General features: G+C 37.9%; 1 protein-coding gene and 1 long non-coding RNA gene across 7 annotated transcripts in view; both read left to right on the top strand.

The window, feature by feature from the left end:
* LOC110266312 (putative F-box/LRR-repeat protein 21) overlaps positions 1-1658 on the top strand; it is an 11019-nt gene extending 9361 nt beyond the window's left edge. The window contains exon 2 of the mRNA XM_021110699.1: positions 345-1658. Within this exon, the coding sequence (XP_020966358.1) occupies positions 345-1188 (844 nt within the window). The 3' untranslated portion in view covers positions 1189-1658. The remainder of the gene's footprint in view (positions 1-344) is intronic.
* Positions 3202-8230, top strand: LOC110266313. 6 transcript variants are annotated; one of them, XR_002353567.1, is made up of 8 exons: positions 3204-3752; positions 3890-4072; positions 4306-4416; positions 4555-4682; positions 4841-5826; positions 5915-6025; positions 6836-6933; positions 8016-8230. It is a non-coding gene; the product is annotated as an uncharacterized LOC110266313 (long non-coding RNA). The 6 variants fall into 6 exon arrangements; XR_002353568.1 differs by having other exon boundaries at positions 3202-3752; positions 4289-4416; positions 4841-6025; XR_002353569.1 differs by having other exon boundaries at positions 3202-3752; positions 4841-6025; positions 6804-6933.

A 15093-nucleotide genomic window follows, 5' to 3' on the forward strand; every position in this document is an offset into this window, starting at 1 on the left:
TGGTAAAAAATAATTTTCTTTATTAACTATTCTTAATTTTAATTAATTATTCTTATCTTTATTCTGTTTATTTAAATAGAAAATATTCATATTCTCTTTATATGTTCGTAAGAAAAAGATTACAAAATAAATATTTTTTATTAATATTAATCAACACTTTATCAATATCTTAATTTTATACTATTAAAATTATAGATTTAGAATCCAAAATTTAATACTTTAAATTTAAAATATTATCTAAACATTAATAAAAAATAATAAATTTTATTAATCATAACGCATAATAAAATTCCTTTTGATAATAATGTTATGAATTATGATTGTATTGATGATTTTATATACAGTTGTGGAAGTCGTCTTCGACGTTTACGACTTAACCGGTGCTACTACCGCATATCACCAAAAGTGTTGTGTGACTTGGCAAAAAAGTGTCCTTGGCTTAAGGAGCTTGATATTACCCATTGCTATTGTATTACCCCAAGTTTTTTGGAATCTTTTGGTCAAGCTTGCCCTCTTCTAAAAACCTTCAAATTCAACTACGACCGCCCACTTGATCATTATTACATTTCTTCTAGGCTGCGCCGCACCAATAATGAATATGCATATGCTATTGCACGAAGCATGCCACAGTTACGCCGTCTCCAACTTCTTGGAAGCACGTTGGATTATGATGGTTTGCATGCTATTCTTAACGGTTGTCCACATCTGGAATCTCTAGATCTACGTCACTGTATCAACTGTGATACGAAAAGAGAAATAATAATAGAAATGGTGCAAGGAAGAATCATGAATTTTAGACTTTCAATTCTAGGTGCATCAACAATTGACTATGAGTTTTGTTCGTTACTACCTTACGAAGAGGCAATGAGAGATTGGGGTTTCAACGCTTTAGTAGAGGAATGGCACATGTTTCAAGCTAGGATCAAGAATGAAAAAATATCCAAACTTGCCTTAGTAAAATATGAAGACGAGGAGGTTTGGGAGGATATAGATATGATATGGGTCACTGTGAAAAATAAAAGAAGACATAGGCGAGAGAGTACTAATAATTTCAAAGCGCTTCAAAGATCTCGCCGGAGAAAAAAACACCACACTGTATCCAAAAAGAGGAGAAAACATGGAGAAAAGGCAAGCAAGATTGACCTCAGAAGCATGTGTTTTGGAGAGGAGTTACAATTATTATTCTGAAGATTGAATTCAAGAACAAGAGGAGATTTAATATGTGTGTTTTATGGTGTCACTCTGTTAAGTCTGTTTTTTATCTGTTTATTGGCTGAGCTCATTTGGCAGGTGTAGTGTGCTTGGCTTTTTACTCTTGGAAGGACATGGACTATGCCAGATAACCTAAAGCAATAATTTGAGAGTTGGACGAATGCTTCACAAAGAAAGAATAAGAGGAAGCGGTGGTTGATTGGATTCTTTGCTGTTATCTGAGAAATTTGGCTTGAACAGAATGACAGAGTATTCAATAATCAAGGCTCAAGTATGGTGGAAATTTTAAATAGATCCTTGGTACTTTCCGACGAGTGGAGTGGTGGCGAACCTTTTGGTTGTTGATGGCAATGTCGAAGATGACTAGAGATTGATTTACTTTTGAGTTGTTCATTGACGTGTTGTTCTTTGAGATTTTTGTTACTTGACTTCCAGTTGTTGCTCCATCCTCGTCCGCGATCCGATCCGCAAAGGGTGCGGATCGGATCGTATCCGCATTTTTTTGGATCGGATGCGAATATTTACCGTGGATCTGCAGATACGATCCGATCCATGGACACCCCTAATTCGTCTAACTTTTTTTTCGTTGTTTGTCAAATTTCTTCTGCCGTATGTTTTTAATTTGATTTGAATGTGAAATTGTTTTAATTTTAATTTGACTTGAATATTAAATGACAGTGAAATTTTGTATACTAATTTGTGATTATATATTCCTTTTTTCAGATAAAGGTGAAAGTAAATGTGATTATGGTGCATTTATGTTGATTTTATGGATATAATTAATATAATTAAAATTATTTTAGTGTACGCAATTAATTTAAAAGATTATTTTATAACTTAAGTCTTGTAAATTAGTATTTTTTTAATTTTGTGTAAATTGAATTTTCTATTTTATTATCATCAAATCTATTAAACAAACATTTATTTTACTTTACTGAATTTTGCTATACAAGTCTTACAAGTTCTCTAATTGATATTACGCTCAAACGCTCTTGTTATGCACATATGTTTCACGCGCCTCTAACAGATTTTTAATTTTTAAACGGATTTCGTTTTCTTTTTCGAATTTCTTGCCTTCTCTTTCTCCTTCTTCATTTACGTGCTTTTCTCTCTCTGTTCTCTTTCTTCGTTATTCTTGATTTCCATTGTTTTTTGACATCAAGCTTTGAAATCGTTTTTGAAGATAATGGATAATTTAACTTCAGATTATCAGATGAACCAGTGCGTGAATCTTGCCTGTGAAATTTGCTGTTAATTCTTCCTTATTTGAATTGAATCTAATGTACTAGTTCTGATTAGAATTAATATAATCTTGTCCATTTTATATCAGACGTTCGGGTGTAGATCAAGAATATTTGGGTGTATTTTTATAAAAGTTTGGGTGTATTTACAGTTTATTACTTTTCATCTGACGGAGGGTGAATTGTCTTATTCTTTTAGTTGAATTGTTTTAGTTTCTGTTTAGTTATGATTCATGAATCTGGTTTTGTTATTTTTTATGATGGTTTTATAGTTGTATTTGCATTCTATAGTTTATGCTTGTTTTAATATGGTGTATTTTGCAGTCCACTACAAGAAAAAAGGCCTGTCGGCACCCTTTTTTCTTGCCACGCTTTTAAAGCGTGCCCAAAAGTGGTCTATGGGCACGCTTTTGCGAGGGTGGCCACTGATTTGAGATTTGGCCACGCTTTTTTTGTCACGCTTGAAAAGCGTGGCCATAGAAATAAATCGGCACGCTTTTTTAAGGGTGGCCATTGATTTGAAATTTGGCCACGCTTTTTTTTTGCTACGCTTGAAAAGCGTGGCCATAGAGAGTAACCGGCACGCTTAAAAAGCGTGGCTAGTTTGTCTTCTAATAGTCACATTTTTAAAGCGTGCCCATATGCTGTGTTTATTTTGGCACCCTACAAAAGCGTACCGATAAAATTTTCTCCCCAAAATTTAATTTCCATACTTATTTAAGCACCCTGCAAAAACGTACCAATAGAAGTCTCCCCCAAAATTTTAATTTTCCACCTTTTTTTTCTCACACTTAAACTTTTTGTTTAACCTAGCAGAAGTGATAAGCTCATACATACACTTCACCACATCTCTACTTTTAACCCTAGCTAGAAGCCGTCGCACCCAGCGGCACTGTTCATCACTGCCGATTGCGATAACCGTCGCACCACCCAGCTCGCCTTCGTCTAACCCTCACACCCAGCCCTCTTTGTGTCGCACCCTAGTTGTTTCTCAACGGTCTCTCACACCATCAACGCTGCTCCGTCACACACCTAGGAATCGGCTCTGCTCCGTCCACGCACCCTCGTTAGATTCGGAACCTCCATCGGCGAGGAGAAGAGGAAGAGGAAAACCTTAGAGGAGAAGCCCTCCGCCGATTCCGCAATCGAAGCTTCGGAGAAGAAGAGGAAGTACCACGAGTCAATTGAAGAGGAGAAACAAGACTCACACCCTCTGTGTGAGGTGCGGCCACCGCAGCTTTCACCTCCAGAAGAGTCGCTGCTCCGCCTGCGCTTCCCCCACTGCACGCAAGATGAAATGTAAACCCTAATTTCTTCCATTTTCATTCACGATTTCTGATTCTACGCATTTTAGTTTTAATCCTCACTTCATTCACCGATTCTCTCTTTTTCCTCATATTCCGATTATCACTTTTTGCTTACTTCATTCATTGCAGTACGAGAAGGTTGAGAAGATTGGGGAAGGAACCTACGGCGTCGTTTACAAGGCTCCCGACCGCGTTACCAACGAGACCATCGCTCTCAGGAAGATTCGCCTTGAGCAGGAGGATGAAGGCGTTCCTAGCACGCATTTCGCGAGATTCTCTCCTCATGGAAACGCAGCACAGGAATATTGTTAGGTATTCTTTTCTTCATCCTAATCTCACTTCTTGCTATTATTATTTGAATGCGTGTATCTCTGATGAATGCTGCTTTTTAGTAATTTCTGTTTGTGGTTTCAATTGGTGAAATTCATGTGCTTTTTCAATTCGTGATTCTATCAGCTTGTTTTTAGAGTAAAATTTTCAAATTTGTACTCAAAACGATACATGTTATGTTCTGATAAACTTGATTAGTTTTGATTCCGAGTCAGATTGTGTTCAACTTTTCGGGTTACACTGAAACACTTGACCAGAAATCTGATATTGTGGTCCTTGAAGATGATCATGGCCTCTATGCAATTGATATTCTAGACCCATCCTTGGTAATTTATTCAATTGTTAATTGATTAAACCAATAATCAACAGTTCAACATAGCCTGTTTTATTTTTTGTTATTTTTTGGAAATTTTAATTAAGTGATTTGACTTGATTTTCTGCTATTATGTGAAATGTTGTTGTAGCTTACGAAATGTATACATTTGACCGAGGTGTATCATTTCCATGATATGATTGACATGCTTGTTGGGTGTGGCTACAAGAAAGGAACCACATTGCTTGGTTATGGTTATGACTTCAGGCAAAGCAATAGGTAAATTGCTCGGCCCCTTCAGCATAATATCAAGTTTAATCAGTGATTTATTTATTTGTTTAGTGGTTTTCCAATGGTATTCCACCTTTCAATTATCAAGGAAGGAAACTAATCCCCTTCAGCATAACTATGTGCCTTATTTTTGTTGGTGTTGACAGAATTGACAAGCTGATGGATGGCCTTAAAGCCAAGTTGTAAACTGCTTGCAAAGCCACTGGTGGAAGGAAAGTTAACTTGTTACTTTTCTTTGTTGATGTTATTTCTGGCTTGAATGTAGCTCTAATTAATTTTTATGAATCTGTATTTGTTTAATTGCATAGTTTCTCAGTGCTAGGAGTATTAATGCATTTCGTTAGTGCTCACTGTTGGCTAAAACAATGCTGCAGGTGTAATATGACCTTGTATTACCTGTGATGAATATGTGTTTTCTTTCTTTCCTTTTAACCAATAATCATTGATCACATACACACTACTTTTGCTGTATGTTGCCACAAGACTACGAGAGCATAGGTTTTGTCTTCTCCTCATAAATTTGGAAAGAAATGACTATAAGCTTTTTCGACTCCTTGTGTGCCTTTCTCTTGATTTAAGTTTATTATGCTGAGTTTTGGTTGTTTAAATAATATTGTTGAAGTAAAATAGACCTAGAAGAAAGTCACATTGAATAATCACGGTTGGGCATTTCATAAATTACATTTGAGCCTTGAGAAGGTGTGAATAAGATGTTGAGTCGAATGCATTATTTATACCTAACATGCATTATTTAGGATATAATTTTTTTCATGATTAATTATAACATGTGATTAACTCCGATTTCTGTACTTTATTATATTCATGCACCCTTTTTGGCTCTGAACTTATTCTTGCCGCCTAAAGAATCTTATTTTGGTTTATAGAAGTAATGTTTGACATTTAATGCTTCATATATAGACAAAATGGATTTTGATGAAAAAGAGAAAGAAAATTCAATTCACCTAAGGGATAGATATGGTTTGGTTAGGTTTTGTGTACTAAATTATAGGTACAAGGGGGAAGGTCCTGGTTCTCTGGATCTGAAAGGTGATAGAAAAGAGCAAATAATATGAAATGCCAATAGGCACTGAGGCAGAGAATAAAAAATGCCAATAGCAATGCAGATTGCTAGGTATTCAAGTTTCTTTTCAGCTTCAAATTATGCCTCGTTCAGGTTTTTCGAAGTTGATTGTGATTTCTTTCTTTTGTATTCTCTCCAGGGAGTTCCATTACAAATAAATCACAAAACTCCTCCGCAACCAGCTGCTCGCCTCTGTCTCGTGGTTCTGCTCGCCTCTGTCTCGAGGTTCTGCTCGCCGTGCTGCTCGAAGGTTAGTGCTCAGTTGTGCTGTTTTACTGCTAACATGATTTTTATTTTGAAAAACTTATTACATGTTCCTACTCTTGAAAAGAACTTAATCAGTGTTTTCAAATTTTGTTTAGATAACAATGTGTTTTTCGAATTTTATACGTTCTCAAAAATCAAAATGCTGATGTATAAAAATGAATTAAAATGCACTGTTCTTTTATTATGCATTCTTGCTAAATGCTAATACGAAACACCCGTTTTCAAGGTTTTTTCCTTTTTTTTTTTTTGAAAAATCCATTTTGTCCATATTGTTAAAGTTCTGGAGTTACTGTGAATGGATTAAGCCTTAATGATAATTAAGCAAATACTTAGTTCAATTTGTCAATCATTATATCAAATATACAAACTTATCAAATACTTACAAAGAGACGAGATATATATGATGTGATATTAATATGAAAATCCATTTTGAGTGTTCAGTCTTACAACAACATTGGAAAACTCTAACTGCAAAATACTAAAGTTGGAAAACTCTAAGGAGGTGCTCCTTCAAAGTGGAGGGAGACACAGAGTGACAATCTTAAATCCCATATAGATTTGTTCCATATAGAAGAAGTCACCTTACATGACTCAAATGAGTTTCTTTTATTTTTTTTCTCTCTTGAATTTTTGATGATATTTGCCAATAGCATTGAGGTATTACTACTATTCAGTACTGTTTGTAGACTGCAGAAAAAAATCGAGCTTAGACTACTGCAGTTTTGCTTCTTGATTTGTTCTGCATAATATTAATATTTTAGGTGGATGAAACTTCTTAATCTGTTCTTCTTAGATTCATATCTTCAAAGGAGTTTGTGCAAAGGAGTTGATGATTGACCAGCCTTGAAGTTTGGTAAATGTGGTGATTCATATCTTCAAAATTTGCTTCAGGTGCCACTCTTCACCACCACCGCTTTCAGTTTTTCAAACCTAATTTCTCTGTTTATTCTTTTGTTAATTGTTATAACTAATGTTTTTTTATTTTTTATTTTTTATTTTTTATTCATATTAATTTTTTGTATTGTTTGCTTGATGGAGTATATTTTCTTCTACGATGATAAGCTTGTTTTCTTTTTCAACTTTTTAATTTTCTGATTTGATTTGATTTATTTTGGGGTTGATGGATGATGCTACGGCTCCTAATCACTTTTTTAACGAGTTTGATTGTGGTTTTGCTGGTGTGGCTTCTATGTTTGTCTCCTTGTTTCTATTTTAAGATATATGCCTTTTGTTTTGACTTCTAGTCTCCTTTAATGGAACCTTGAACCCAAACATCTCATTTCAACTTTGGCTAAATTTTTTTGGACAGATATCTATTAGTAGTTGGTTGCAGTAATTATATTTAAATAGTTCAGATTCATGGGATTATTCGGGTTATTTTCATTTTTTGGTCCGCTTGTTAGTTTTGTATTTTTGTGGTGTACTAGCATGCTTTGAATTGAAACTCACTTATGTCTTTACTCTTTAACAGTTCTTTCATTTTACCAGTTGATGATTGAAATTGATACTGGGTAAATACTTCCATTTGTGTTTATAGCTTAGCTTGATGTGTTGTTTGAGTGTGGTGCAGCAATTTGCTATGAAACTATGAATAAGGAGTTTAAAAGGGGGAAATTGTAATGTTGTTTTATTGTATTCAGAATGTGGTTGGTTTTGTGCTTTCTTACTGTTACTTGAGATTAGGGTTTGAAATTATGCAAATTTACTTTAGATGAAGTTCTTTCATATCGTTACTGTTCTGTGCATAGTTCATTATTGAGAGGGGGTGGTAGATTTACAAATCAATTTTCTTCTTTCTAGATACTAGAGAGGGATTAATGTCTTTTGGATTATACCAGTGAACTTTATTTTAACTTGTATATTCTTCACTTTTTTGTGTTGCTTTTGCTTATGCTGAAATTAATAGAATAGGTCTATAATTACTACATATAGTGTCAACTTATGTTCTAAACAATTTTTGATGATATCTGCAGGATGATGAGAGCCACAATCACACACAGAGTTTTAAAGCAAATGGTAGCAAGAGTTTTTCCCACATCAACTTTTTGTTAATCATAGTTCTGATGTATATCACTTTTTGGTTTTTCATCCTTCATATCTTTGGGAATATTACAGTTTTAATTTAAATTATTATTATAGCATGTACATAATTCATGTAAATCAATAAAAAATCAATTCTTATGCATTCTAATTTTCTCTTTTTAATAATTATTATAGAATTGTAATTTTTTAATTATTATTATGCATTCTAATTTTCTTTTTTTTTTTAATTTGACAAAGGAATAGGCCACGCTTTGAAAGCGTGGCAAAAGGCTTTAGTGGGAAAGCCACGCTTTTAAAAGCATGGCTGTATGTGTTCTATTGGCACGCTTTCAAAGCGTAGCCAAAACCAACTTTCTTGGTACGCTTCAAAAGCGTGGCGATATGTGAACTTTTCGGTACGCTTTAAAAGCGTACCGATAGATTAACATCTATGGCCACGCTTTTAAGCGTGGCATGAGTTGAAAGCGTGGCCAAAAGAAAAGCGTGCCGATAGATCTATAAAAGCGTGGCGATAGAGCAACCGGCACGCTGGCAGATGTGACCCTTTCAAAAGCGTGCCGATAGCTCAAAAAGCGTGGCGAAAAGCTATCGGCACGCTTTTTAGTACTTTTCGGCACGCTTTAAAAGCGTGGCAAAAAGCTTATTTTCTTGTAGTGGTCTTTGCTTACTTTGGTGGCTGATTTTAGTGTACACGTAACATAACTTATTTCTGTATCTGCAGCAAATTTGGGTGTATTTTTATTCTGATGAGTTCTGCATAATTCAGAACTCTTCCTCTTCCTCCTCTTCATCTTCTTCTTTTTGGGAGGAAAAAATCAAACAAAGAAAAAAAATACATAATGTTACAAAATCAAAAGAAGAAGGAGGAGAAACACGATGATGAAGATGAAACACGCGAAGAAAAAGGAGGAGAAACACAAAGAAGGAGGAGAAGAAGAAGGAAGAAGAGGAGGAGGAGGAAAAACGCGAAGAAAAATGACAGTTGTGGTTTTCATCGAGGAAGAAGAAGAAGAGTCGTTCATAATGGTGAGTAGCGCGCTTTGGAAATGGGAAGTGGTTGAGTAACGTGCGTGTATTTACTCTTTAATGTGGGAGTGTAATGCGCGTGTGTTTTGTTAGGCTTGTGCCAACTTGTAAGACTTGTAAGCCGAAAAGGCTTGTATGTGTAGCATACTTGTTTCTAAAATTGTTTAACAAATTAACAGTTTTTTTTTTAACAAAGGGAGCTCAACACAATAAAGTGGAGCATAAAGAAACACAGTATAACAAAACATAAGACAAGCATAGATAAAATGGTTGCATCCGTTGTCATCTCCAGCATTGCCATCAACAACCAAACGGATCAACTCCACACCATTCCCTGTAGCTCAAGAAAGACCTAATCTTTACTCCTTCAACACTTGTCTGTACGCTCTGAAAAACTCTACTATTACGCTCCAACCAAATGTTCCAGACAACCGCACAGAATCCTGTCAGCCATTTCCTTTGCTCATACTTGCCACCTGGTACTCCAGTCCAGCTCTCAAAGAACTCTTTTCCAGTCCCCGGAATGACCCATGCTCTAGCATCACCCATCAACCAAGCACACCAAACCTGCCAAGTAAACTCACAAGCAAAAAATAAATGATGCACTGATTCTATGTCATTGTAACATAACACACATATATTGTCATTATGATTAATAATGCCTAGTCTAGTCAGTCTCTCCTTCGTGTTAACCCTGCCTACTAAGACAAACCATGCAAATAGTTCAACCCTTGGAGGAACCAAGCCTCTCCAGATGGAACTAGTGAAGCTGTAACTCGTGATGTCCATTGGGAGGGTCTCTTTCTGCAACACCTGCACAAACGATTTAGTGGAAAAAATACCTTTCCAGACCATTGAATCCTCTCTATCAACCGACAAACTTACAGCCCGTAACTGCTCGTAGAGTTGATTGAGTATCTCCAACTCCCATTGGAAGAATTCTCTCCTCCACTGGAAGTTCCACACCCACTCTAACCCATCCCAAAACCCACAGTCCCCTATTACAGATCCTTGTTGATTTGAAACCGAGAAGAGTCGCGAAAAACAAACTTCCAACGATCCACCTTGTAACCAAGCATCCTCCCAAAAACGAGTGCTTCTGCCGTTTCCCACCTCCATGGACAAGCCACTGATAATCATATTTCTTATATGCTGCTCCTTAATATTGAGCTGACAGATATCTTTCTACGGACTCCCTTTTGATGGCAAAGGTTGCCTTGACAACATTACAATTGGGTCCAACTGATTACAGGAGCAAACAACCTTCTTCCAAAGCGGGCATTCCTCCTTCGAGAAGCGCCAGCACCACTTGAAAAAAAGCGACGCATTTCTAATTAAAGCATCTCCCATCCCCAAACCACCTAGCTTTTTCGGAGCTTGAACTACCTCCCATCTCACCATTGGTATCCCGCTATTCCCATCTTCTTTACTCCATAAGAACCTTCTTTGTAGTCCAATTATCTTTTCTGCAACCTCCTTTGGCATCTTATACAAGCTTAAGTAGTAAATCGGCAGGCTATTGAGAACAGATTTTATGAGGACCAACTTACCCGCTTTGTTGAGAGTTCTAGCTTTTCATAGGCTCAGCTTGTCTTCCACCTTGTCTATGATTGGTTTCCAGGTCTTCACCAACCGAGGGTCCTTCCATTAATCACTAGAGAATCAATTCTGTTATTCCTCCTTCTTGCCGATGCCAAGTTATGGAAGTACCTAGTGTTCTTGTCCATATCTCGAGCATGTTGGGAGCGGGACATTTGCTTCCAATGAATCTCCTTTCTGACATACCACTTCGCACAGCAAGTCACCAGAGCCTTTCGTCTAGCCTCCATTGTTCCATCATAGCTACCAGCACCAACCAAATCATCAATTTTCTTAATCTCTTCCTCAAACTTCTTTATCCTGCTGTCCATGTCTCCAAACTTATCCTTATGCCATCTTCTCAGTGGTACTGTCAACGCCTTAAGCTTGTTGGTGAATATATCATCTCCCAAGTGCCTCCACTCATCCTTTACCAACTTCAGAAACCCGTCATGCGTAAACCAAGAATCCAAGCTGCGAAAAGGTCTCGGACCCACACAAAGTCTAGAATCTTCTAAAATCAATGGGCAATGATTTGACAGGCCTCTCGGTCCTCCTTTCAAACGAGTATCTAGGAACTCCTCAAGCCACTCCACACTGACGAGTATTCTATCAATACGGCTACAAGACTAACCTCTAAACCATGTGAACTTCCGATCAGATAACGGTAAATCTACTAACTGTAAGTCCTGTACCCATTCCTTGAAATCCTCCGCAGATGCCGGTAAACTAACAGCGCCTTTTCTTTCTTCCAACTGTAGTACCTCGTTAAAGTCTCCCATGAAGCAAAACGGAACCTGACATAGACCCGCAATGTAACTTAACTCCTCCCACATCACCTGTTTCTCACTCCGAATATGTGCACCATATACCAAGCAGAAAGCACAATTAAAATTATTTTTTGTCAGCACACCTTCAACACACAGCCAACATCTCCTTTATAGCACTTCGTACGTTTAAATAAAAAATTATCCCACATTAACAACAAACCGCCAGAGGCGCCAACTGATTCCACAGAGTCCCAACCCACCGTATCACTCCCCCACAAGCGTGCAACATCAAACTTGGTCACCACCTCCCTCTTGTTTCTATTATACCTAGCATATTCAACCTAAATTTCTTCTTCAACTCTTTCACCATACTCACCTTTCCACACCCTCCTAAGCCTCTAACATTCCAACAACTATAAATCATTTAAACGAATTGCTACACACCTTGTTATGTTGTTTGGGCCTACTCCTCCTAGCTTTCTCCTTTTGTTTTGCCATCTTTCTTTTTGCTGCGATGGCTTCATTTTGACTCTGTAGAATCGCCATGATATCTTCTTCATCGTCATAGACCGCACCTGACTCCACTGCTAGCTTCCATGTTTCCTTGTTTTCTAATATCTATCCTGCCTGGGTATCCCGCTGATCAGATTCTGGTCTTACGCTTCCAATTTCTGCTTCAGAGCCAGCATCCTCTGTAAACCGGCCAGTCACGTCGTCTTCCCACACCTTCATCATTCCCTTCTATCTCTTCCAACCCGCTCCCCTTCCCATCCCTTCCTTGAACCAGCAGGCGTTGTTCTCCATCTACGGCTCGCCTTCCTGGATCGTAACCAACCTCCTCTACTTCCAGTTCGTCCTCAAAACCACCCCTCTTTTGTTGTTCCACCGTGCTCATTCCTTCGCGGTTGTGTTGCTTCGGGCCATGGCTGCGTTCCTCCGCTTCTTTGCCTGGCCCACTAACATCGCCTCTTCTCCACGCAATGGGAAGCGGGCATCCTTCATCATGCGCTCCACAAGTGTTCACGCCCTCTGCTGAAGGATACGCCGCGCAGCAATCATCGCGGTCCTCCTCCATTACTGGACCACCGATCTCCTCCCCAGACCCGGTCTTGCGTTGCAACCGACCCGGCCCAAACTCCCTTCCGCTTTGCAGGTTCCTCCCATCCGGCTTTCCTTCAAGACCGTGTCTTTGTTTCCTATGGACTCCAACCAGCAGCCTCCCAAGCCCAATATCTTCTACAGGCTCAATGTTCAGATTTCCCAATTGATGACTTGCTTTGTTTGAAGCCTTGTGGGCCTCCTTCCTTTGTGGACTCACATGCATCATATTCCCACCGTGGAAGCTTGTCTCCACGTGTTTGGCCCCACTCCTTTTTCCCAAGCATATCTGTGTAACCGTGTTCTCTGATTCAGCTTCTATGCAATCATCAGATTCCCCAAAATCAGCCATTTCATTGCATGCATTAATTTTGATTGGATCCAACATCCGTTGCCTCATCAATGCCATTGAATTATGTTGATTGCACTCGATCAAAAGAATATCAGTTATGACCGTTGTATCCTTGTTCTCACCACCATCATTAGCTCGTGTCCTGATTAGGTTAGCCGCCGGATCCTAGGCCGCCATCATCGACACCATTTTGCCGGTCGGTGTACTTTCGTTTGTACCTATTAACTTCACGCTTGCGTTTTCCAAAACACAGTCGTCTCCATATATTTCATGTCCTATTTCCTTTACAAATACATCGAATTCACTAGTCCCAACCGTGATATGGATCCATTCATTGATCACATCAAAGACACAGGAATCGATTAACACGCGGCCAACACTGAAGGATAAAGCAGATTTTGTCATATCATCACACTTGAGTACTTCTCCCCATAAACCGCCTATCGTATTGAACGTCTCTACTGACCAAACATGTAAAGGCACTCCGTGACATTCTAACCATACTCTCCTAGTCTCACTACGTTCAGATTCCTCCTATCTCCGTATACTGTCGAAGAATTGTAAGAGGCTATTCGTTTTGAAAGTAAACACTTCCTCCGCATTCTTCACAGAATCAAACACTGGTAGGGCTTTGTAGGCTCCAAGCTCCCTGACTTCAGCAACCTGAGGAAAGTTCTTAACGATAGCTCTCCGTAATGATTTGAAGTTAATGGGACTTGTGGTTCCGCCTACTAGACTCCTCATCAGCCACTCGAAATTCTCTCTTGCTATCGGCACTTCAACCTTCCTCGCCCACCCATTACCTTGACTGTCCTTGGCGGGTTTTATCTTTTTTACTTCTTCTATTCTTGTAGAACTTTCACCCTTCTGAAGTTCCTTACTTTCCGCATCCGCTGTTCTTACACAATCTCCTTTATGTATCCCAGTGTTCTCCTCTCCCGTAGCCCTTCTGTACTTGGCTTCACCGACGGAGATAATCTTACCTCTTATTCTCGTATGGTGCATCTCAGTTATGGCCTTCAGCGCTCCTCCTTTTGTTGTATACCGTATAAACGCAAATACATACACAGTTCCATTCTTCACCTTTTGAGTCAGATAAATGTCGTTGATTCGTCCTGTCCAATGGAATAAGTGAAATAATTCATTTTTCGAGATATCATTCGGCAGATTGTTAACAAAAACTAAAAAAGACACGTTTTTCAAGCGTTGGTACTCTTCTCGATTCCAAATCCTTGGATCTCTTTTCTGAAAAATCCTAGTTCTACCCCACTCGGTGTTCCCCCCTCCCCCTCTCTCTCTTTCTCTCCTCTCTCTCTAAAAATTGTTAATATTTATGAAATTTTTTAAATTAACAGTTATTTAAGGTAAATACTCACGTGTAGTTATTTTATGTAAAGTTGATAGTTAAAAATTATTCGATAATAATTTAATCAAATTTATTATATCAATTAAGAGTTCTCAAATATCAGTTTCACATGAACTCAATTGCTTGCAAGTTTTCACCAAAATTTAATGGAAAAGTATAGGTAGACAATGAAAATACTAAATAATGTAAACAATGGATATGTTGGATGTTCAATTAAATAGGTATGCATATGATTATGTTGATTATTTTTACTTATATGGTTGGATGTTGAATTCATTAGGTATGCGGATGATTATCCTAATGTTAGGGTTTAAGATATAACTTGGGATAGAGTGTTTTTTTATTTTATTAGATCAATTTTAAAGCACATTATTCACATTATTTACAAAAGTTATTGTCTATCTAACAAACCTGAAATTTAATTATTTGTTCTATCGCATCAAGCAGCAGAATCAACCCTAACGTCCTGCAATAATAACCTGCATCTTGACGGCATAAAATTAGAATCCTCAAAATGCATTGTTTTCTCACCAAAAACAAAGAAGAAAAAGAATAATCAATCCCTATTATTTGCATACAAGAAAAAGAAAAATGCATTATAGTTGTCTGAGTGATGCGATGGAAGGGGAATTCCAACGCCTCTTGTTTACAGCAGTATCATCGCCTCCACCATTCAGTTGGTATACGAATCCATTATTGCGAATCCAAGAACCCAGGAGTAGTAGGAACTGGCTTCATCTTCCGATGGAACTGACTCTTATCATCTTCGAGAAACTCGGAGCCATAGAGGTTCTCACCACCGCCCAGCGGGTGTGCAT

Source organism: Arachis ipaensis, chromosome B09 (genome assembly GCF_000816755.2).
Source record: "Arachis ipaensis cultivar K30076 chromosome B09, Araip1.1, whole genome shotgun sequence".
Taxonomy (NCBI): Eukaryota; Viridiplantae; Streptophyta; class Magnoliopsida; order Fabales; family Fabaceae; genus Arachis; species Arachis ipaensis.